Below are 22089 nucleotides of genomic sequence, written 5' to 3'. Positions count from 1 at the left end.
ATTTTTTTATTTCTTCTTTGATCTCATTCTGAATCCATTCATTATTTAACAACCTGCTATGTAGTTTCCATGTGTTTGAGAATTTTTGAGCTTTTCTGTTGTGATTCATTTCTAGTTTCATGCCATTGTGATCGGAGAAAGTGCTTGATACGATTTCAGTCTTCTTAAATTTGTTGAGAGCACTTTTGTGCCCTAACATGTGGTCTATCCTAGAGAATGTACCATGAGCACTTGAAAAGAATGCATATTCTGCTGCTTTAGGGTGAAAGGTTCTGAAGATATCTATTAAATCGATTTGATCTAGTGTTTCCAATAAGTCTGCTGTTTCTTTGTTAATTTTCTTTCTTGAGGATCTATCTAATGATGTTAGTGGGGTATTGAAATCCCCTACTATTATAGTATTGCTGTTGATCTTGCCCTTTAAATCCATCAAAGTCTGCTTTATATATTTAGGTGCTCCTATATTAGGTGCATAGATATTTATAATAGTTATATCTTCCTGTTGGATTACTCCCTTTATCATTATGTAGTGGCCTTCTTTATCTCTTACTATATCCTTTGTTTTAAAGTCCAATTTGTCTGATATAAGTATTGCTACCCCAGCTTTTTTTTCATTTCCGTTTGCATGAAACTTTTTTTTCTATCCTTTTACCTTCAATCTATGTGTGTCTTTTGTTCGAAGGTGTGTCTCTTGTAGACAACATATATATGGGTCCTGTTTTCTTATCCACGCAGCTACCCTATGTCTTTTGATTGGATCATTTAATCCATTTACATTTAAGGTTATTATTGATATGTAGTTGTTTATTGCCATTTTCTTCTTTAAAGGTGTATTCCTTTTTTTTTTTTTTTTCTGTATTCTTTTCCCACTTTGATCTGTTTACACCAGGCCCCTTAATATTTCCTGCAGCATTGGTTTGGTTGTAATGAATTCCTTGAGTTGTTTTTTGTCTGGGATGCTTTTTATTTCTCCTTCGATTTTAAACGATAGCCTTGCTGGATAAAGTAGTCTTGGTTGTAGGTTCTTGTTCTGCATTACTTTGAATATTTCTTGCCATTCCCTTCTGGCCTCAAGTGTTTCTGTTGAGAAGTCGGATGTCATCCTTATGGGGGCTCCTTTGTAGGTGATAACTTTTTTTTCTCTTGCAGCTTTTAATATTTTCTCTTTATCACTTAGCTTTGGTATTTTAATTATGATGTGTCTTGGTGTAGGTTTCTTTGGGTTTCTCTTTAATGGAGTCCTCTGTGCTTCTTGGATTTGTGAGAGTTTCTCTTGCATTAATTTAGGGAAGTTTTCAGCTATTATATAATTGAACAAAGTCTCTATCCCTTGTTCTTTTTCTTCTTCTTCAGGAACCCCTATGATGCGGATGTTATTTCTCTTCATGTTGTCACAGAGCTCTCTAAGAGTTTCCTCTGACTTTTTGAGTCTTTTTTCTCTTTTCTTCTCTGCTTTCATTCCTTCATTCCAGTTGTCCTCTAACTCGCTGATTCGATCCTCTGCTCTATCTATCCTGTTTTTAATTCCTTCCATTGTGGTCTTTATTTCTGATATTGTATTTGTCGTCTCCATCTGATTCTTTTTTATACTTGCTATTTCTTTATTTAGGTTTTCAAACTGCCCCTCCATTGTTGTTCTAAGATCCCTAAGCATCCTTACAATCATTATTTTGAACTCCGCATCTGGAAGTTTGATTATTTCCATATCACTCAGTTCATCTCTCGAAAGTGTCTCTTGTGGTTTCATTTGGATTGCACTCCTTTGTCTTCTCATCCTCTTTTTTTTGTTTTATTTGTAGAGTTGGTTGAGTCTAGGCTTGGTGTTGTCTGCCTCCAGTTTTCAGTTGTGTTATTTCTAGGTCTTCTTGGGTTGGTATCAGCTGTTATCTGTAATCCACTTTCGGATTTGGGCAGCTTTGAAGTCTTGATTTGTTTGTTTTCTTAACAGGTGATAGTCTTGTTTACTGATCTCAGCAGGGGGCTTCCTTGAAACTGTATCCAGGAATGCGGTGGGTGTAACCTGAGACTCTGAAGGCCTCTTTAGCCAGCTAGACTCTCTGGGGGGCAGGGTGTTTTTTCAGCTTCAGTAGGTGGAGGTGTAGCTCAGATCTCCATGGAGACCTGAGTTACTGCCCCTCCTCCCCACTTCTTGTTTTCAACTGTGTCTTGTTGCGCTGATTGGAGCTGGAGAGATGTCCGGAGGTCTCTGATCCGGAAGCACTTCAGCTCTGTTTTGTGAAAGGTTCAGTCCCTCCCCCAGCTATGGCTGCCTCCAGCACGATGAGTCAGCCCTTTTAGCTCCTCTCCTGCATTCCTTATCCCCTCACAGTCTGTCCCTCTCCCTGTCCTCTCCACCTGGGAGATAAGCTGGTCCTTTCAACGCACCTCGCTCCCTGGTCGCCAGGCAAGTGGCTGTGAGCAGTAGTTTCTGCTCCCCTCCCTCCGAGATCCTCTCTGGGCTCTCAGCCCCACCCCACCCCTCTGTTCCAGCAAGCAGAGGAGGTTCAGGGGCTCCCTACCAGGATTTCTGTGATTTCCTCTTTGCTCCTTGGTTTTTGAGAGCCGTTCTTGCAGTTCAGAGTTGGTTTTCCATGCTGATTTTTCCTAAATTGATTTGTATTCCAGTTTGGTGGTGAGAGCTGGGCGTCTGTGCATCCACCTACTCTGCTGCCATCTTTTTCTCCCCTCGAGGTATGATTTTTTCATGTATTGCTGGATCCTGTTTGCTAATAATTTGTTAAGAATTTTAGCATCTATGTTCATCAGGGATATTGCCCTATAGTTTTTTTGTTTTGTTTTGTTTTTAGAGTGTCTTTACTAGGTTTTAGAATGAGGATCATGCTTGCTTCATAAAAAGAGCTTGGAAGTTCTCCCTTTTCTTGAGTTTTTTGAAATAACTTGAGAAGGATATGTGTTTGTTCTTCTTTGAATGTTTGGTAAACTTCGCCTGTGAAGCCATCCAGTCTAGGACTTCTATTTGTTGGTAGTTTTTTGATAACTATTTCAATTTCATTTGTTGTAATTGGTCTGTTCAGGTTTTCTGATACTTCCAGATTGAGTTTTGGAAGATTACATGTTACTAGGAATTTATCCATTTCACCTAGGTTATCCAATTTTTTGGCATATAGATTTTCACAGTATTTTCTTATAATCCTTTGTACTTCTGCGATGTCAGTTATTACTTTTCCATTTTCATTTCTAATTTTATTTATTTGAGTCCTCTCTCTTTTTTCCTTGATGAGTCTGGTTAAAAGTTCATCAATCTTGTTTACCTTTTCAAAAAAACAGCTCTTGGTTTCATTGATTTTTTGTAAAGTTTTTTAAGCCTTTTTGTCATTTATTTCTGCTCTGATATTTATTATTTCCATGCTTCTACTTCCTCTGGGATTTATTTGTGGTTCTTTTTCTAGTCGTTTTTGATGCAGGGTTAAGTAGTTTATTTGAACTTTTTCTTGCTTCTTAAAGTATGCCTGTAATGCTCTGAACTTACTTTTCAGGACTGCTTTTGCTGTGTTCCATAAATTTTTGAGATGTTGTGTGTTCATTTTCATTTGTTTCAAGAAAATTTTTATTTCTTCCTTAATCTCATTGTTAACCCATTGGTTATTTAATAACATGGTATTTAGCCTCCAAGTGTTTGGATGTTTTTCAGTTTTTCTATTGTAGTTGATTTCTAGTTTCATGCCATTGTGATCAGAGAAGATGCTTGATATGACTTCAATCTTCTTAAATTTATTGATACTCGTTTTGTGCCCTAACATGTGGTCTATCTTAGAGATGTACCATGAGCACTTGAAAAGAATGTATATTCTGCTGCTTTAGGGTGAAAGGTTCAGAAAATATCAAGTAAAACCAGTTGATCTAGTGTGTCATTTAAGGCCACTGTTTTGTTGTTTGTTTGTTTTCGGTGACAGAGACCAAGAGAGGGACAGACATACAGGAAGGGAGAGAGATGAGAAGCACCAGTTCTTCGTTGCACTTTAGTTGTTTGTTGATTGCTTTCTCATATGTGCCTTGACCAGGGTGAGGGGGGGCTACAGCACTGAGTGACCAATTACTCAAGCCAGCGACCTTGGGCTCAGGCTGGTGAGCTTTGCTCAAACCAAATGAGCTTGTGGTCAATCTGGAGACCTCAGGGTTTCAAAGCTGAGTCCTCCATGTCCCAGTCCGATGCTCTATCCACTGGGCCACTGCCTGGTCAGGTTGTAGTGACCTTATTTATCCCTTACTATATAGCCTTTGTTTTATAGGCCATTTTGTCAGATATAAGTATTGCTACCTCAGCTTTTTGTTTCTTTGTTTCCATTTGCATGAAAAATTTTTTTTTATGTCTTCACTTTCAGTCTATGTGTATATTTTGTTCTGAGGTGGGTCTCTTATAGTCATCGTATGTATGGGTCCTGTTTTCTTATCCATTCAGCTACCTTATGTCTTTTGATTTCAACATTTAACCATTTACATTTAAGGTTATTATTGACATGTACTTATTTATAGCCATTTTATTCTTTAAATCTACAATCCTCTTTTTCTCAATGTCTTTTTTTTTTTCCTTTGCTTTTTTACAGCAGGTCCCTTAACATTTCTGGCAGTGCTGGTTTGCTTGTAATGATTTCCTTGAGTTTTTGTTTGTCTGAGAAGCTTTTTATTTCCTCTTCAATTTTAAACGATATCCTTGCTGGATAAAGTAGCCTTGGTTGCATGTTTTTGTTTTGTATCACTTTGAATATTTCTTGCCAATTCCTTCTGGCCTCAAGTGTTTTTGTTGAGAAGTCAGATGTCATCCTTATGGGGCTCCTCTGTAGGTAATTAACTGCTTTTCTCTTGCAGCTTTTAGTATTTTTTCTTTGTCTCTTAACTTTGACACTTTAATTATGATGTGTTTTGCTGTAGGCCTCCTTGGGTTCCTTTTTAATGGGACTCTCTGTGCTTCTTGAACTTGTGTGGCTTTTTCTTTCATCAGTTTAGGGAAATAATCAGCTATGATTTCTTCAAACATTCTCTATCCCTTGTTCATTCTCTTCTCCTTCAGGAACCCCTTTGATGTGGATGTTGTTTCTCTTCATGTCTTCACAGAGCTCTCTTAGAGTTTTGTTAGTCTTTTTGAGCCTGTTTTCTTTTTGCTGTTCTACGTCTGTGCTTATGTTTATTTTGTTTTCTAAATCGCTGACTCAATTGGCTTCATCCTGCCTGTTGTTGATTCCTTCTAGTGTAGTCTTCATTTCTGATATTGTGTTTGTCGTTTCTGACTGGTTCTTTCTTATGATTTCAATGTCCTTTTTTATGCTTGCTATCTATTTAGGCACTCATTATGTCCATCCATTGTCACTCTAAGATCCTTGAGCATCTTAAAAATCAGTATTTTAAACTCTGAATCTGGTATTTTGGTTATTTCCATCTCATTCAGCTCTTTTTCTGGAGATTTCTCTTGTTGATTCATTTAGGTCATGTTTCTCTGTCTGCCTGTTTTGTCTGTGTATTAGGTAGCACTGTCAGACTTTGAAATTTTTGTGTTGTCTTTATGAGGAAGAGGGCTTTGTAGTACTGTCCTCCAGGCCACCTGTTTTTCTTGTTCTAAGAATGCTTCTTGTGGGTACTATTTTCCTTCCTATTGTATGGGAGTATTGAATGTAGTTGGCCCTTTTTTGGTATGGTTATTCCTTCAGGCTGGCTGGCTCTAAGGGTCAACCTGGATCATGTGTATTACTCACTGTGCAATGTCTGTCCTGTTAGGTGTATTTATTCTCCACAGTTTCTGGTGCCTGGTAGACTACTCCTTTGGGTGTGCTGCTTGTGTAGCTAGCCAAGTCTAGTGTTGGTGCTGTTCGCCACCCATTACCAGTTGTGTTAGTCAGCTGTTGTTTGTAACCCACTGTGGGCTACTTGTCTGCAGATACTGTTCTTTTTGCTGTTTGTGTCTGCATTTTCTGTGCCTGAGTAGTGTGGGAGTGGCCAACCTGTGTATAAGGATCAGATTTTTCTGCTTAGAGATGAAAGCAGCTCCATAAAAGCCCCAAGCTACATAAGATTTGTCTCCACTTTTCAACTGCTTCACCTCCTCTTGCAGCTGCCTGGTCTTCCCACGGTGTTTTCTGTAGAAAGACCATAGTGTGGGCTCAGACTGGCCTCACTCAACCAACCCCTCTACAGGTTTCAAGATTGTTGGGTTAGGGAAGCTGAAGTTGGGAATACAACGCCAGTGGGACCCCCTACTTCATGGGTCTCTTAGTTAGGAGCTCAGTATGGGGAATGTGGTCCCTAATCCAGAGCCTAATCCCTTAGCCTCTGCTGGTTACTCATCTTTTATTTCTCAACAAGTTGAGTAGCAGGTTCAGGTTGAAGTTGAGCCAACAGTCCTCTCTGCAGAACTTCTTACAGCTAGTGAGACCCTGGTTTCAGGGAGGAAGACTGAGAGAATCCTTTCCTGGGACTGACTGTGCCCCCCCCCCCCAGAGAATGGCTAAGGCTCTTGACCAGATCCAACACTAGGCTCACAGGGACCCACATTTTAAATGTCCATGCTCCAAACCTCTCTACCTTCCCCCTGTGGAATATAACCCAGCAGGGTAGGATATCCAGCACTCAGGCCGGTTGACTCTGAAGCTCCACCCTATACAATGCACATGAGTCATTGCGCCAATGCTGATCACAGAGAGCAGAACTCATTCACCAGGTGTGAGGGGCCCTTCCTTAGGAGACACTGGACCAATGCTCTCCACAGCTGGTCACTGGATGTGCCAGCCCTGGGCCTCCTTGGCAGGAACCTGGCACAGACCAGTGGGAGACGCTGCCCTTGACTGGCTCTCAGCAACTTTCTTGGAGCTACAAGCAATCCAGAGTTTGTGGCTGCCTTTGCTGGGCCCAGGGGCCTCATGGAAATACCAAGCTGCAGGAATAGGCTGACTTTTAACCATACTGGGCCTGGGGAAAAGTCCACTTAAAAGGCCGAGTTTCCCTGAGTTCCGCCTTCTGCACCCTCTCTCTACTGGTTGCTTGTTGGGATCGGCCACTGAAAACACCTCTGCTAGAATCTAGAACCTGAAGCTATTCAGGGATTAGGAAGGGTGGTGGTTATGGCTCCACCCCTTGGCTCCAGGTATCAGTCTGTTCAGACTTTTTTCTCAGACGTCAGTAGGGTGTGGCCCCAGGAGTCTGGTGGGTGTGGCCTCTGAGACCCAGAGGTGTGGTCTGCCTGCACTCCAGACAGTTTCTTCTGAGTTTCTGGTGAGGTGGAAGCACCAGTTCTAGTCTCTGGAGCATGTTGGGGGAAGCTCTGGCCTCCACACCAGAAAACTGAGTCACTGACATGCCCCCTGCTTCCTGGCTTCTCAGCACAACCCAATCTTCATGACTGGGGCAGAAGAGACTCCTGAGGGGAGAGAAGTTGCTTTTCCCCAGGCTGATGCTTCTTAGAGGAAACTGTTCCACCCAGGAAAGATGGCGACTGAAGTATTGGAAAACGACTTAGCACAGGGGTTCCAGTGGCCATTCCTCACAGTGTCTTTCCTGGGCCTCCAACTTTACACTTTCCTTACGCAACTCTAGTCCTCTCATCTCTCCCTCCACTGGAGCCCTGGGTAAGTGGTTGTGAACGAGATTTTCTGTGCAGGCCCTTTAAGATGGAGCCTGCATCACCAAGAGCTCTTTCTCTTTCTCACAGACAGAATGCCTGGCTCTTTTCACCTCCAAATACTGTGTGGGCACCTCTCTAGGCTCTGGGGCTCATGGCCTGGGGCTGAGGACCCACACCTCTCAGGGAGGCCCCCCCCCCCGCCACAGTGAGAGTCCCTCTAGACCCTCAGCCACAACTTGCTCCTGGGAGCGGCACAGCCCTTTCCACATCTTCGCCCTTCCTACCACTCTCAGTGTGGCTTCTCCTGTGATCCTTGGTTATAGATTCCTCTTCGTTTAGTCCAAAGGTGGTTTTTCAAAATGATTGTTCTTAAATTAAGTTGTAATCCAGTTTGGTCCTGGGACGTGGCAGTTGAAATGTCCTCCTACTCCATCACCATCTTGGAATCCCCTATATATATATTTCTTGAATGAAAAGTTGAAATAACAGGTGTGGTCTAACATTCTGAAGGAAACATTTTTATGGGATAGTCATTAACATTTGACATCATGAAATGATTGAACACACAGATTTTAGCATATTAAACACAAATAAATCTAGATATATAACCAAACCATTTTCCTCTCCCTAAAGATTTAAACAATAAACTATGATTACTTAACAAAAGTAAAATGTACGATGCCCTTATAATAATAGATTCTTTTAAAACTGTGTTATGGCATTGAAAAATATGTGTATTAATGGAGGAAAATATCAATGTCTATTAATAGCACATTAAGACAACCTGACATTTAGTGCCTCCTGATAGAAATACATGCTACCACCTATGACGTAGTTTTGTGGTGAGAGGAGGAAAACAAGTGCATGTGTAATGTACAGTTATAGAAGAAAAATAGAGTTGGAAGCTAGTAGTCCAGAGGCATTATCACATCTAATCTGCATATATCAGTGATTTTCAACCAGTATCTCACAAGAATTTTTAAAACATACAGTACCTGATTATTTAGTCAGGGCACTGACTTCTTCTTTTCCCTTGCATTGTCAAATTAAAAAAATGACAACAGCCAACACAACAATAGCTACCTGATGTGAATGAATCAAAATTATACCAATTCTTTTTGCCAGGTCAGCAAAAAAATACACATTTTTTGATGTGCTGCAGAATTTTAGTCATTAGTTTATGTATGCCATGAGAGAGAAAGGTTGAAAATTATTGCCATACATTCTTTATGAAGCAGAAAAATTAGTTACTATTACTCCCATTTTAGAGAGGAGGAAAGAGACTCAATGAATAAATGATATGCCTGTGGTCACGTGACTAATAAATTCAGGAGTCAGAGCCTCCCAGACCTTCTGGATCCACATGATAGAATATGCTTTCCATATTAAAACAACAACAACCAAAACAGGAATTCCTATGACCAAGGAGCAGCTGGTATGATAAGATAGACATATAGATTTGAGAGATGATACATGTTGAACAGAAGATCCGGACCTTAAAATTAAGACAGTTGGTCAAACATAAGGTGATGGATGGAGACTAGACTTTCAATAGTAAGCACTGAATGCAATATACAGATGATGTATTATAGCACTGCACATTTGAAATTCACATGATGTTATAAACCAATGTCAGCCCAATAAATTTAATCTTTAAAAAATTATGACAGTTGAAGTTATCTTCTTTGGCAAGAGAAGAGTGCTGGTATATTATTCTGTTGCATGAAGATTCATATATTTCAGGCCCTGGCCGGTTAGCTCAGTGGCAGAGCGTCAGCCTGGCGTGCAGGAGTCCTGGGTTCGATTCCCAGCCAGGGCACACAGGAGAAGCGCCCATCTGCTTCTCCACCCCTCCCCCTCTCCTTCCTCTCTGTCTCTCTCTTCCCCTCCCACAGCCAAGGCTCCATTGGAGCAAAAGTTTGCCCGGGCACTGAGGGTGGCTCTGTGGCCTCTGCTTCAGGCACTAGAATGGCTCTGATTGCCCAGAGCGATGCCCCGAATGGGCAGAGCATCACCCCCTGGTGGGCATGCCGGGTGGATCCCGGTCGGGCACATACAGGAGTCTGTCTGACTGCCTCCCCATTTCCAACTTCAAAAAAAAAAAAAAGATTCATATATTTCAGAGATGAAAAGAGCAAATGATTAAATTGGCATTCTCCTGTGCAGTGGAAGCCTCTTACCAGCTCTCTCTTGGAAGGGCAGCCATCCCAATGCCTCCAAAGTAGGCTAATAGAGACCCTGCAGGCCAGGCCAGAGGCCCTTTTAGTAACTGCTCTGTGTTCACTTAAATGCATGAGCAAATCAATGACCAGTGCACAGGGCTGGCTTCATAGGTGTGTGACCTATACAGTCATATATGGACCTGCTCTCAGAATGGTCTTGCATTTAGTTTAATGCTCTGGTGACAACATCTTGATGTTTTTAATAATTTTAATTTTGAACTTATACTTTGTAAATGAAGTCTGACAGGACAACTGAGCATACACATGCACAGTGGAGAGAGGCCAGGTGGCAGTGCATACAAGCAGAGGCCTGAGCTGTGGCCATAGTAGGCAGTGTGGCTGTTGATCAATTAGCCTGGTGGCCTGGTGTGCAGGTGCATGTCTCAGGCAATAGGGACACCACAGGATGTTGGTTCTATATTCCAGAAATAATATGAGCCCTGGCCAGATAGCTTGGTTGGATAAAGCATTGTCCAGATGCACAGAGGTTGCTGGTTCAATTCCTGGTCAGGACATGTACAGGAACAGATAGATGGATGTTCCTGTCTCTGTCTCCCTTCCTCTCTCTTTAAAAATCAATCAATAAATAAATAAAATTTAAATGTCATCATTTAAAATAATTTAATTAACTACGTATTGAATTTTAACGATAAAGGTTTACTTATTTACCCAATTAATAAATAGTAATTGAGTGCCTATTACAATGCTCAGTAAACAAAATAAGGTTTCTTCCCTCATGGAGCTTACATTCTAGCTATATGTATTATTTTCCAATTAATGCAACAACAATTTACTTTTTAATTAGAATTATTGGTTTGAGTGTAACAATGGAGAAGATCTTTATAACAAAGCAGGCTTCTATAATAGCATGATTATGACTAACTTTCCTGACCAATAATTCCATTGGAAAATAGCTTACACCAGTTGAGTTTTGTTTGCTTTTATTATTTTCCATTAATTTTACATTGTAAGTGAAGATATCCCTAAATAGCTGAATATGGAATGACTTTGTTTTAGAATTGTGAAAAATGAAAGAGAGTACCACAGACACAGAAGAAGAAGAGGAAGAGGAGAAAGAGGAAAAGGACCAAGAAGACCCCATCTGTGCCATCGTGCCCACAGTTAATATCCGAGATGAGCAGTTTGTGGATTTATCTACAACCCCAGCTTTCATTTGTTTGCATGAGGTATATTTATCTCTCTTTATATACTACTATAGTAAGACCCAAATTGTCTACCTAAAAAGTCGTATGAAACTACTCTCAAAATAATATGTTACGTATAACCTGAAGGCAATATGTACAGTTGAAGCACTTTAAAATAAAATAGTTTCTGCCCTGGCCGGTTGGCTCAGCGGTAGAGCGTCGGCCTGGCGTGCGGGGGACCCGGGTTCGATTCCCGGCCAGGGCACATAGGAGAAGTGCCCATTTGCTTCTCCACCACCCCCACTCCTTCCTCTCTGTCTTTCTCTTCCCCTCCCGCAGCCGAGGCTCCATTGGAGCAAGGATGGCCCGGGCGCTGGGGATGGCTCCTTGGCCTCTGCCCCAGGCGCTAGAGTGGCTCTGGTCGCGGCAGAACGACGCCCCGGAGGGGCAGAGCATCGCCCCCTGGTGGGCAGAGCATCGCCCTTGGTGGGTGTGCCGGGTGGATCCCGGTCGGGCGCATGCAGGAGTCTGACTGTCTCTCCTCGTTTCCGGCTTCAGAAAAATACAAAAAAAAATAATAAAAATAAAATAAAATAAAATAGTTTCTACCTTCTCTTCTAAGAGCTTATCATGTATTCCTGTACTAATGCAGTAGTGTAGGTTCTGATACTTTTATAGCATAATAAATATTTGCATACATGCAGTCAGTTAAGTACATTTATAGGTTGGTAAATGAAGTAAAAGAGATTTATTTCACTATTGAATATACTACATTTACTTTCATAAAATGAAGATAAAAGACCTTGTCATTGAATGCAAGCATGAATATACAAATGCCTAACTAAATGTAATCACTGTAACAGCACTGAAACCTGCTGTCTCCTATCAGCAGAGAAGCAAAAAGAGGAATATGATATATATTTTCATTGTCTTATTTTTTTAAAGGATGAACATTTAAAAAGTACTCATATAGGAGGATTTTTTTAAAAAGTATTGAATGACCATATATGCAACTGTTACCATGTTATGCTTGAGAGCTGTACTTTAGAATATGGTTTAAAGCAGTGGTCCCCAACCCCCGGGCTGCAGACCGGTACTGGTTCGTGGGCCATTTGGTACTAGTCTACAGAGAAAGAATAAATAACTTACATTATTTCCGTTTTATTTATATTTAAGTCTGAACGATGTTTTATTTTTAAAAAATGACCAGATTCCCTCTGTTACACCTGTCTAAGACTCACTCTTGACGCTTGTCTCGGTCACATGATACACTTATCTGTCCCACCCTAAAGGCCGGTCTATGAAAATATTTTCTGACATTAAACCGGTCCGTGGCCCAAAAAAGGTTGGGGAGCACTGGGTTAGAAGACACTTAAATTCTGGACTACTATTAACTTTATGTGAATGTCACTGAACAGTCATAATAAAATTTAATAAACAGTCATAATAAAAATTTAATAAACAGTCATAATAAAAATAAGCTTAAAAAGTCTTAATGGAAAAAGAGTTTATTCAAAACCAAGAAGCAAAACCACATCTGTCCCCCCAAATATTTTGTTGTACAGTACTTTAAACAATTACCACAATGACTATTGAGTACATATATATGTATGTATATATAATGTATGTAATATTGTTATATCTCTAGATATATAATATCAGGAGCACATGATGTCAACGTATGCCATTACTGGTGTTGTTAACTTAGATCACTTGGTTAAGGTGATAACTTCTAGGTTTCTCCTTTGTAAATTTATTATTTTTCTGCTTGAAATTAATAAACACCTATGGGGAGATACTCTGAGACTATTTATATTTCCTATTCCTCCTAAAATTTTTACCTACTGGTTTTACATCTCTTAGTGATTCTTGCCCAAGTCAATTATTATTATTATGGTTACCAAATGGTGATTTTCTAATTCCATCATTGCTTCTACATTTATTAGTTGGCTTCCTATAGCAAGGAAGTACTTTCTTTTTTTATCTAGCTGTTTGTTAGTCTATTTATCTTCCTAATCTACCTATGTAGATTATGAGTTCTTACTCTATTCAATGGGTAAGAATTACCCATTACTGTCATGACTCATTTTGGCACTTTAATTGTCCCAGATTTGGCCAGTGTACACCCCTTCAAAGAGGTTCACCTGTCTTTCTGATGTGCCCGTATGATTCTTTCTGCATGTCTTTATTTTATGTCATAAGAACATGTTCCAGACTAATCTTGTATTTTCTTTGCTCCAACCTTGGAATCAGCCATTTCTTGAAGAATCTCGTGCTCCTTTTAGTGGAGAATGATATTTAAAACCTAAGATCGTGATTCTGGTTATGTTCATTACTGCTAGTTTGTCATTGCTTCTAAGTTCTCTCAGCAGACAGAACCATGAAAGAGATGGATGAGAGAGATGCATGATTATATTTATTCACACAAGTTTATATCTATTTCTACATCAATCTTTCTATATTTAAAACCACAAATTTGTATCTCCGAGCTTAATATTTTTAAGTGAGCAGGGCTCTGCATTTCTGCTAAACAATAAAAATTGTAGTCCAGTTTTTTAAGCCACAGTTAAAGAAACATGAAAGGTTTGTTTTGTAAAGCCAAAGAACTTAGGACATCTCCTGCATTGTAATCTTCAGTGTAACAATTTATTAAATATTTCAAGAGACCCTCAAATTATACTAATTAATGTATATATGAATTATAGTTATTAATTCTTAAATGTGACCAACCCCTGATAAAGTGGATATCTTAGATCAGTGGTCCCCAACCTTTTTTGGGCCGGTTTAGTGTCAGAAAATATTTTCACGGACCGGCCTTTAGGGTAGGATGGATAAATGTATCACGTGACCGAGACAAGCATCAAGAGTGAATCTTAGATGGATGTAACAGGGAATCTGGTCATTTTTTAAAAATAAAACATCGTTCAGACTTAACTTACATTGTTATTTATTCTTTCTCTGCGGACCGGTACCAAATGGCCCACGACCGGTACAGGTCCACGGCCCAGGGGTTGGGGACCACTGCCTTAGATTATAGCATCAAAGAACTGTCTTACCTACACTTTTGAGTAGTGTAAAATTGCCATGTTTCTTTATGTATAAGAACCCTCCCATGTATAAGACACACTTTAATTTTGGGGCCTGAAATTTGAAAAAAAGTATATTACATAAAGTTATTGAACTCAAGTTTTATTCATCATAAAATTCATACAACTTCTCGTCACTGTCAAAACTCCCATTTATTAGCTTGTCCTCATCTGTCTGATGATGAATCACTGTCTTCAACAGTAAGCGCAAAAACAAGTGCAAAAAAGCAGGAAATGCAAGTAAAAAAACCTACAACCACTGTATAAGACGCACCCAGTTTTTAGACCCCATATTTTTGAAAGAGGGTGCGTCTTATACATGGGTAAATATGGTAAATAAATAATTACATCAGTCATTGTACTGCATATGAACTGTTCCTCCACTCAGCAAAATCTTACAGAATAAATTATTGGCTTCCGAAAACTTTATTTCCATTAAAAATACCACTGACGTTGCTCCTTTTGGCATCTCTAACTTTATATTCTAATTCTTTTAACATTCTCCAAGATTTATAATTCTTTTTTTTAAAGATTTTATTTATTGATTTTGAGAAAGAGAGAGAGAGAGAGGGAGGGAGGGAGGGGAAGGAGCCAGAAGCATCAACTCGTGGTAGTTGCTTCGCATGTGTACTTTGACCCAGCAAGCCCGGGTTTTGAACCAGAGACCTCGGCATTTCAAGTCAACGCTTTATCCACTGCACCACCACAGGTCAGGCAAGATTTATAAATCTTACAAAAAATTTAACCTACTTTGTACAAGCTATCCCCCTTTGGTTGTATAAACAGAAAGTGTATCTGCAGAATAGCAGGAGTTCAGATGGCAACTGAGAGAAAACAGTCAGAATTCACTCCCGAAGGTCCAGATGCTTAGCATCACATGGAAAGAACCAGAAACTACTTGTGACATTTATTGTTACTATTGTTAGCTGCACAATTGGCCCAGCACTCCTGAGAGGCAAAACATGGATGTCATGATCCCATCTAACATTTCCTACAGACTGTGTTCAATATGGCATTCATGGCACTCTGCAGTTTTTGCCCAAACTATATTTGCAATCTAATAATTCACTTAGACCAGGGGTCAGGAACCTTTTTGGCTGAGAGAGCCATAAACGCCCATGTTTATTTTAAAATGTAATTCTGTGAGAGCCATACAAAGACCCGCATACATTACACATTATCCAATAAAAATTTGGTGTTGTTCCAGAGGATAGCTGTGATTGGCTCCAGCCACCCACAACCATGAACATGAGCGGTAGGAAATGTAATACATGAGAATGTTTTATATTTTTAACGTTATTTTTTTTATTAAAGATTTGTCTGCGAGCCAGATGCAGCCATCAAAAGAGCCACATCTGGCTCACGAGCCATAGGTTCCCAACCCCTGACTTAGACCCTCATGATCTTCTGTTTAGGTTGTTCCCTTAGCAATTCTCACCTATTCAGAAGCCTAGGAACCTGGCACATACTTGCAAAGCATTTTACAAGGTCATGGATATCCACAGATCCTCCCAGTCTCATCACATTTGAGTGTGCCATTTAAACTGAAAAATCAAATAAAATGCTTTTATAGGCCACGCTTTGTTAAGCCTGTGTCTCTTTCTAACCTTTTAGAGTCTTGCTCCATTCTTAGTCCTCTGAGGAACTTATCATATTTCTCATAGAAAATTTAGAATTCTCCACTGATATTATGATATTCTAACAAGGCAGAACTACACTGTGTTAAGTTTTTACTTCAGGATGAATGTTCATAGTAATGCTTGGGAATTATATGGCTTATATTATAAGCCATATAATTCCCATTCCTGGACTGGGTGCGTTAATGGTGGATACTACTCCCCAACTCTGCCACTGCTGCCAACTCTGAGGCCTGGCCCTTCATAGGCTTTTCTTGTGCTATTGGAAATTTGATCCTTGTCTGTTTTACATTTATGTAAAACAAAATTTTGTGTATCATATATATACAGTAAAGCCCCAAATATTCAGTATATAGCTTGGTGATTTTTTACATATGGCTATAACCAACATGTTCAGAACTGAATTTATCATTCTTCTCTCAATCCTAATTCTCCTCCTATGTTCTCTTTGTTGTTGTGCGATTTAAATATCTCTTTGCAATATCTTTTGATATTTCACTGTAGATTGAGATGATCTGGAAACAAGTGTTTGGAGGCAGTAGGACATGAGAGGAGGTGGTTCACCCACATCCATGGCACCCACGGTGAACCTACCTTTTATCCTCGAACTTTGCCCGCACCCATACATTGCACACATTTGGAATACCTGCACTGGATGACTCAGGTTACTAAACATGTTCAAAACTCAATGCATCATTCTCCTCCAGGCCCAGTTCTCCTGTATGCTATCAGTTGGCTCTGGCTTAGATATCTAGTAAATTTGTCTCATTTGCATTCCCGCTATGTCACCAATTACAATTCCATTTCAGTAATTGAGATAAGATATGGAGAGAGACGGAACCAAGGGTTGCCAATGGAAAAAAGGATAGAATACACAGAGGAGAGATATTACAGAAGTATAAAATGCTGGAGTTAGTGTCTAAATGAATGGGACGGGCATGAGGGGGACAAAAAAATCTAAACTGATGCTAGATTTCTGATCCCAGAAAGTGGTTGAATTACGGTACTACAAGTGACAGAAGAAATTCAGAAGAAGCAACCGGTCTGAAGGAAATGTCTAATATGTGGCTCTCCAGTTCACCAGGGAAGTCCTGGCTGGAGATGTAGTGATAACATGTTCTTGATAGTATTCAGATTGCTTTCTGAAGAAATTGCATATTGTTTCTTATGTATATTTAACAGCACAGTTTTTATATATAAAAACACTACTGTGTATTTATAAAAGGATGTCACCACCCTTTACTAATTCCCTGCTTTTAAAATTATGCCTTTTACTGGGATGTTCAAAAGATACTTTATTTTTTTATACATTTTGTTCTTTTAAAGTTGGTAACAGATTAAATATATTTTGGAATTATTAATAAAAATTTTAACACTTTTTTTTTTTTTTTTAGAGAGAGAGAGACAGGCAGGGAGAGAGGAAAGAAAGAGAATGAGAAACATCAACTCACAGATGCTTTCATTTTAGTTGTGTATTGATTGATTCTCGTATGTGCCTTGACCAGGGATTGGATCTTGGGCTCAAGCCAAGCCAGTGTCCCTAGCTCGAGCCAGTGACTTGGGCTTTTCCTGGCAGCAAGCTTTAGGCTCAAGCTGGCAGCCTTTGGGATCCTGAGGACAATCCTCTGCTCAAGCCAGTGAGCCTGCACTCAGAGCCGGTGACCTCAGGGTTTCAAACCAGCGACCTCAGCATTCCGGTCAGGAATGCTGAACCACTACTGGTCAGGCTAATACAAATTTTAGATTAACTACTGAAAATATTGATTTTCTGATGTTATTAAAATTTCCTGTATAAGAGGTTGTACCTTCTATACAGTTACTGATGAGTTTCTTGAGATAATCCATAATGAAATTTAAAGTGTTTTTTTAACTAATTAAAAAGTTTTCTATTTCTTTTCTACATGAATTTATTAATCAAGTAACTAGTAAAATGAAAACGTAAGCTCCCCATCTTTAACCAGCTTACGGTCAGTGTAGTCTCAGGTATGTAATTTGATTTTCACAATGATTCCATAGGGAGTAGAGGCTTGAGACATTATTATTTTTATCCTGAAAGTTCTGAAAGTGGAGGCTGCCCAGGTGGCCAGCCGGGCAGAGGCAGAGCCGGCGTGGAACCGGCCTGCCGCCTTTCCTCTTAGTGCATGGCTCCCTGACCGTCTTCACTTGGCCTTCACACATCTGAACACTGCTATTTTAGGCTTTTACAGAGTGATATTTTAAATAAACTGTATATTAAAAGAAAAAAATGTGATAAATATTTAACACTCTATTTAAATATTTCTCCTGGTCTCTCTGTCCTTCTCTTGGTTATCACACCTTGCTAATAGCTGTACTTAGAGGATATGCGTTAGAAAAAAGCCACTAAATTTCTTTTTAAACTTCTTCTGCAAGCCTTGCTATTGTTGGCATGTTTTCACTTTTCCTTCACACATCCAGACAGCCTTGCAAGAATTTTGTTTAACTGTCAAGAAACTTTAAACAGACTGATGATTTACTAAACAATACAGATAGGTTTCATTTTCTCATAAAGGTTTTTTGTTTTGTTTTGTTTTGTTTTGTAACTCTGACGGTGAGGTGGAGATATCAAAATCTTTCCAGTGTGGAAGAAAACCCTGGGACATGCCTGGAATGCACTGAAACATTGGGCTGTTGACATGGCTCATATCTATTTACAAAGAACAAAGATTTACATTAGAATTGCAAGAATACAAGTCATATCCCACTTTGCAAAGTAGATTAACACCCCTAAATTCAATCTGTAAACTTGTTCACAGTAAGAGAAAAGAAAGTCCCCTGTTAGGGTATCATTATACTTGGCACATTCAAAATAAAAGAAAAAAAAATAACGAAGATTGAATCTTGTCAGAAATCTGGGGTATTGTCAGAAAAACTCTGCTATCTGAACAGGCTCTCACCGGTAGCAAGCATGAGTCAGAAGAGTTTTGAAAATCAGGGACAGAGAATTGACAGTCCCTCTGCCTCCTGTCTGGGGATTGTCTTCTTTTACTCACTGTGATCATCTTTACTGAGCCTTGACCACATGCCAGACTCGGGCTAATAACCAGAGGATGTGCGGCTGCGTGCTAACCCTAGCGGCTCATCTGCCCCTTCCTGTATGGTTAATTCTCTTCGATTTCCTTTTCTATTTTTTAATTCCCTTACTGACATAATGAGAACCTAGTTATGTGTGTGTGTGCACTCTGGAGCCTTTATTTTTAATTTTATTTAACAAAGTTCATTGCTTCTTTAGCTACTGTTGTAGCAAGTTGATTAAATATTAAAAATAATTTAAAATCCGATGCTGTTTCTTTTTTTTAAGTAGTTGCTCAGCAGATGCTGCTCTTAAAAATAAGGGTTAGGAAAACTAATTAATGATATTTAATTCTTTTGAGAAAGAACCTGAGAGAGAAAGTATGTTGGCTTTTGAAAGCTCGTGGCTCTCAGTAGAGAACGTGCATCTTGTGAGACATAAAAGCTTTAGTAACCCAAGAACTAGTCATGCACCAGACAGGTATAAATTCTGAGAGGCGTTGTTAGGGGATTTCCTCATTGTGCAAATGTCATATAGAGTGTACTTACACAAACCTAGATGGTACAGCCTACTGCGGTAATTGTATGTGCTGTACGTTGTATAACTGGCAGCATAATAGGTTTGCTCACACCAGCACCACAGACGTGTGAGCAATTGTAGCATAGGCCCCAACAGTTGGCTTTTCTTTCTGTAATGCAAGTGCCTGATTTGCGGAGGCATCTACTTCAGCCAAGGCTATCTCTCCAATAAACACGTTGCCAGCCACACACTAAAGAGACAAATGATCTCCTCCATGTCCCCCGCTACTCCTCACCCCGAGGTTCCTTTATTTTGGAGATCTTGGTCGATTTAGATAACTGACCATTTAAGCTAATCCCAACCCCCCTTCTCACACTTCAAATTTCACTCTCTTTTTAAATTCACCAATACAAGGTGAGCCCGTGAAACCCTAGGCCTGCACCCTCAACCCCAATAATAGCAGACCCCAAGCCTGTGTTCTCCCCACCATGACCTCACTATGTGCCCCCTGCGTGCCTTGAATACTCCAGGGCCTGTAAGTAATAACTTTTTTTTTCAAAGTTTTCTAATGGTTATTGCTGACATGCTTTTTGTGATCATAATAAACCCACAGTTGCAGCACTGGTTTAGAAAGGGGATATGTCCGCAGGATGCTCACCAGGGCCAGAGGAGTGCCCCAGGCATTTCTCACCCATAGCACTACTATCACTGGACTGGACCCACACAAAATAGTAATATGTTGTTCCACATCACAGCAGCCACAAAGTCACTAGGTGATAGGAATTTTTCAGCTCCATTCTAATCTATATGACCACCATCGTATATGTGGCTCATTGTTGACCAAAACATCCATATGTGGAATATATTAGGTACTAAAGATGGAAGCTTATAGATTAAAATCTATTATATATAGGTGGATGAGAAGAGAGTGCTCTTATCTGGTGGGCAGATTCCTTGGGGAATAAAGCAGAATGGAGTAGGATTAGGAATTTGGCTATTTAGTAACTGGATTTACAGGTGGCATCAGGAAATGAGTCAGCAGTAGTGAATGCCAGGAAATTCAACTAGAAAAAGGCAATCATAATTTTCATTAGGCAAGCAAGATCAGGATCTCAGTGGTCAAGTAGTGAGGTACACACCAGACTAGGAAGTAAATAAACAGTATCAGAGAGCCAGGTAATGTTTTTTCAGCCACAAGGTTAGTTTCTTATTTTTATTTTTAACTATTTTTAATACATAAAATGCATACATTTATGCCATGGCAAAAAATTCAAAAGGTGCATGGTGTAAAAGTAAATTAGCTTCCCACCCCATTCTATGATTCACAGTTCTCCTGCCCAGCCTGTAGGAGTCAATGCACAAACCAGCAAGTGGTGGTATAATATACACACTTGCTTTTCTTATACATAGTTATCTTGCAACACTGAAACTCTATCCCCGTTAAACAACTTCCCCTTTCCCCCTCCCCCGCTCTCTGGCAACCACCATTCTGCTTTCTGTTTCTCTGAATTTAATTACCCTAGATACGTCATATAAGTGTAATCTTACAGTATTTGTCATTTTGTAGCTGGCTGATTTTACTTACCAAATATCTTCAAGGTTCCTACACATTGTAGCACATGATAGGATCTCCTTCCTTGTTAAGGCTGAATAATATTCCATCAGATGTACATACCAAAGTTTGACTATCCATTCAGCTTTCAATGGACACTTGTGTTACTGTCACCTCTTGGCTATTATAAATAATAATACCATGAGCATGTTGTACAAATATCTCTTTGAAATCCTACTTTCAATTCTTTTCAATGCATACCCAGAAGGGGAATTGTCGTGTTATGAGTTTGTGCATTTTGACATTTTGTTTTTATTACCAAGGTGCTATCCATAGAGGTGTAATTTATGTTCACCAACAATAAATAAATGTCTCTCTACTCATACCAGCACTATGTGGTATCTTCTTTATCTTTGTCCCTCTAATAGGGGGGAATATATCTCATCATAGTCTTTATTTACATTTATCTTAAAATGAGTGGATAGAGCTTCTTTTCACATGTTTAGGACTGTGTTAAAACATAGTGTAGTAGTAGAAAATGTGAGACAAAGGAAGTCCAGATTAGGAGGTAAGTGCCATTGAAATGACTATTCGTTACAGTTCCGAAAAGAAAGGGGCATGCATGTCACAGGGTCAATATGGCGAGGCACCAGATCAGTCAGGAAGCAGAGGGAGAGGGAGGAATTGTAGGCAAGAACCTTTACTGCAGTTCCTGGGGAAGACATGAGAAGCAGGGAAGCAGATTTAGGATTGGCTGTTTTGAATAATCTCAGTTGGCTCTGGAGCATAAGAGATGTCTCTAGTTATTTGGTACCTGCCATTGGGGTGATTAAGTCAAGTGTATAGTGGCCTGAGTGTGAGAAACTTATAAGGGAGATGCTTGAAGAGTGTGGACTCTGGACTGGTTGGTTTGTATTTGAAAAGTATAGCCCTGGAGGAGGACTCTGCTCAATGGTGGGGTGTGTGGAGGCACCAACGAGGAAGCAGGAAGCAGGGCAGAGTGACTCAGACATATTATCAGGCTGTCCAGAACAAGGTGTATCCAGCATACGCACGTAGGGCAAGTGCTGAACCACCAGCCTGACAGAAGCGGAAAGCGTGGTTAATACAAAGATCCATTGTACTTCCTTTTTTGTGAATTCTATCTATATCTTTTTTTCCATTTTTCTATGTGTAGTTTTTACTTGTAGGTTCTTAGAAACTCTTTATACATTTAGAAAGTAGGACTTTGTGTCTAATATGCATTGCAAAAATCTTTGTTGGATTTCATTTGAGTTTTTTCTCCATGTGAAAATTGATTTTTTGTGTGCTTTTCTTTTATAGCTTC

General features: G+C 39.7%; 1 protein-coding gene across 4 annotated transcripts in view; it reads left to right on the top strand.

Moving 5' to 3' along the window:
- CCDC146 (coiled-coil domain containing 146) overlaps positions 1 to 22089 on the top strand; it is a 198095-nt gene that overhangs the window by 30101 nt on the left and 145905 nt on the right. For all 4 annotated transcript variants that reach the window (XM_066238450.1, XM_066238451.1, XM_066238449.1 and 1 more), the window contains exon 2: positions 10810 to 10979. In XM_066238450.1, the coding sequence (XP_066094547.1) occupies positions 10821 to 10979 (159 nt within the window). In that variant the 5' untranslated portion in view covers positions 10810 to 10820. The remainder of the gene's footprint in view (positions 1 to 10809; positions 10980 to 22089) is intronic.

Source organism: Saccopteryx bilineata, chromosome 7 (assembly GCF_036850765.1).
Source record: "Saccopteryx bilineata isolate mSacBil1 chromosome 7, mSacBil1_pri_phased_curated, whole genome shotgun sequence".
Taxonomy (NCBI): Eukaryota; Metazoa; Chordata; class Mammalia; order Chiroptera; family Emballonuridae; genus Saccopteryx; species Saccopteryx bilineata.
The sequence above is the reverse complement of the archived record's forward strand: the minus strand, read 5'-3'. Positions and strand labels throughout refer to the sequence as shown.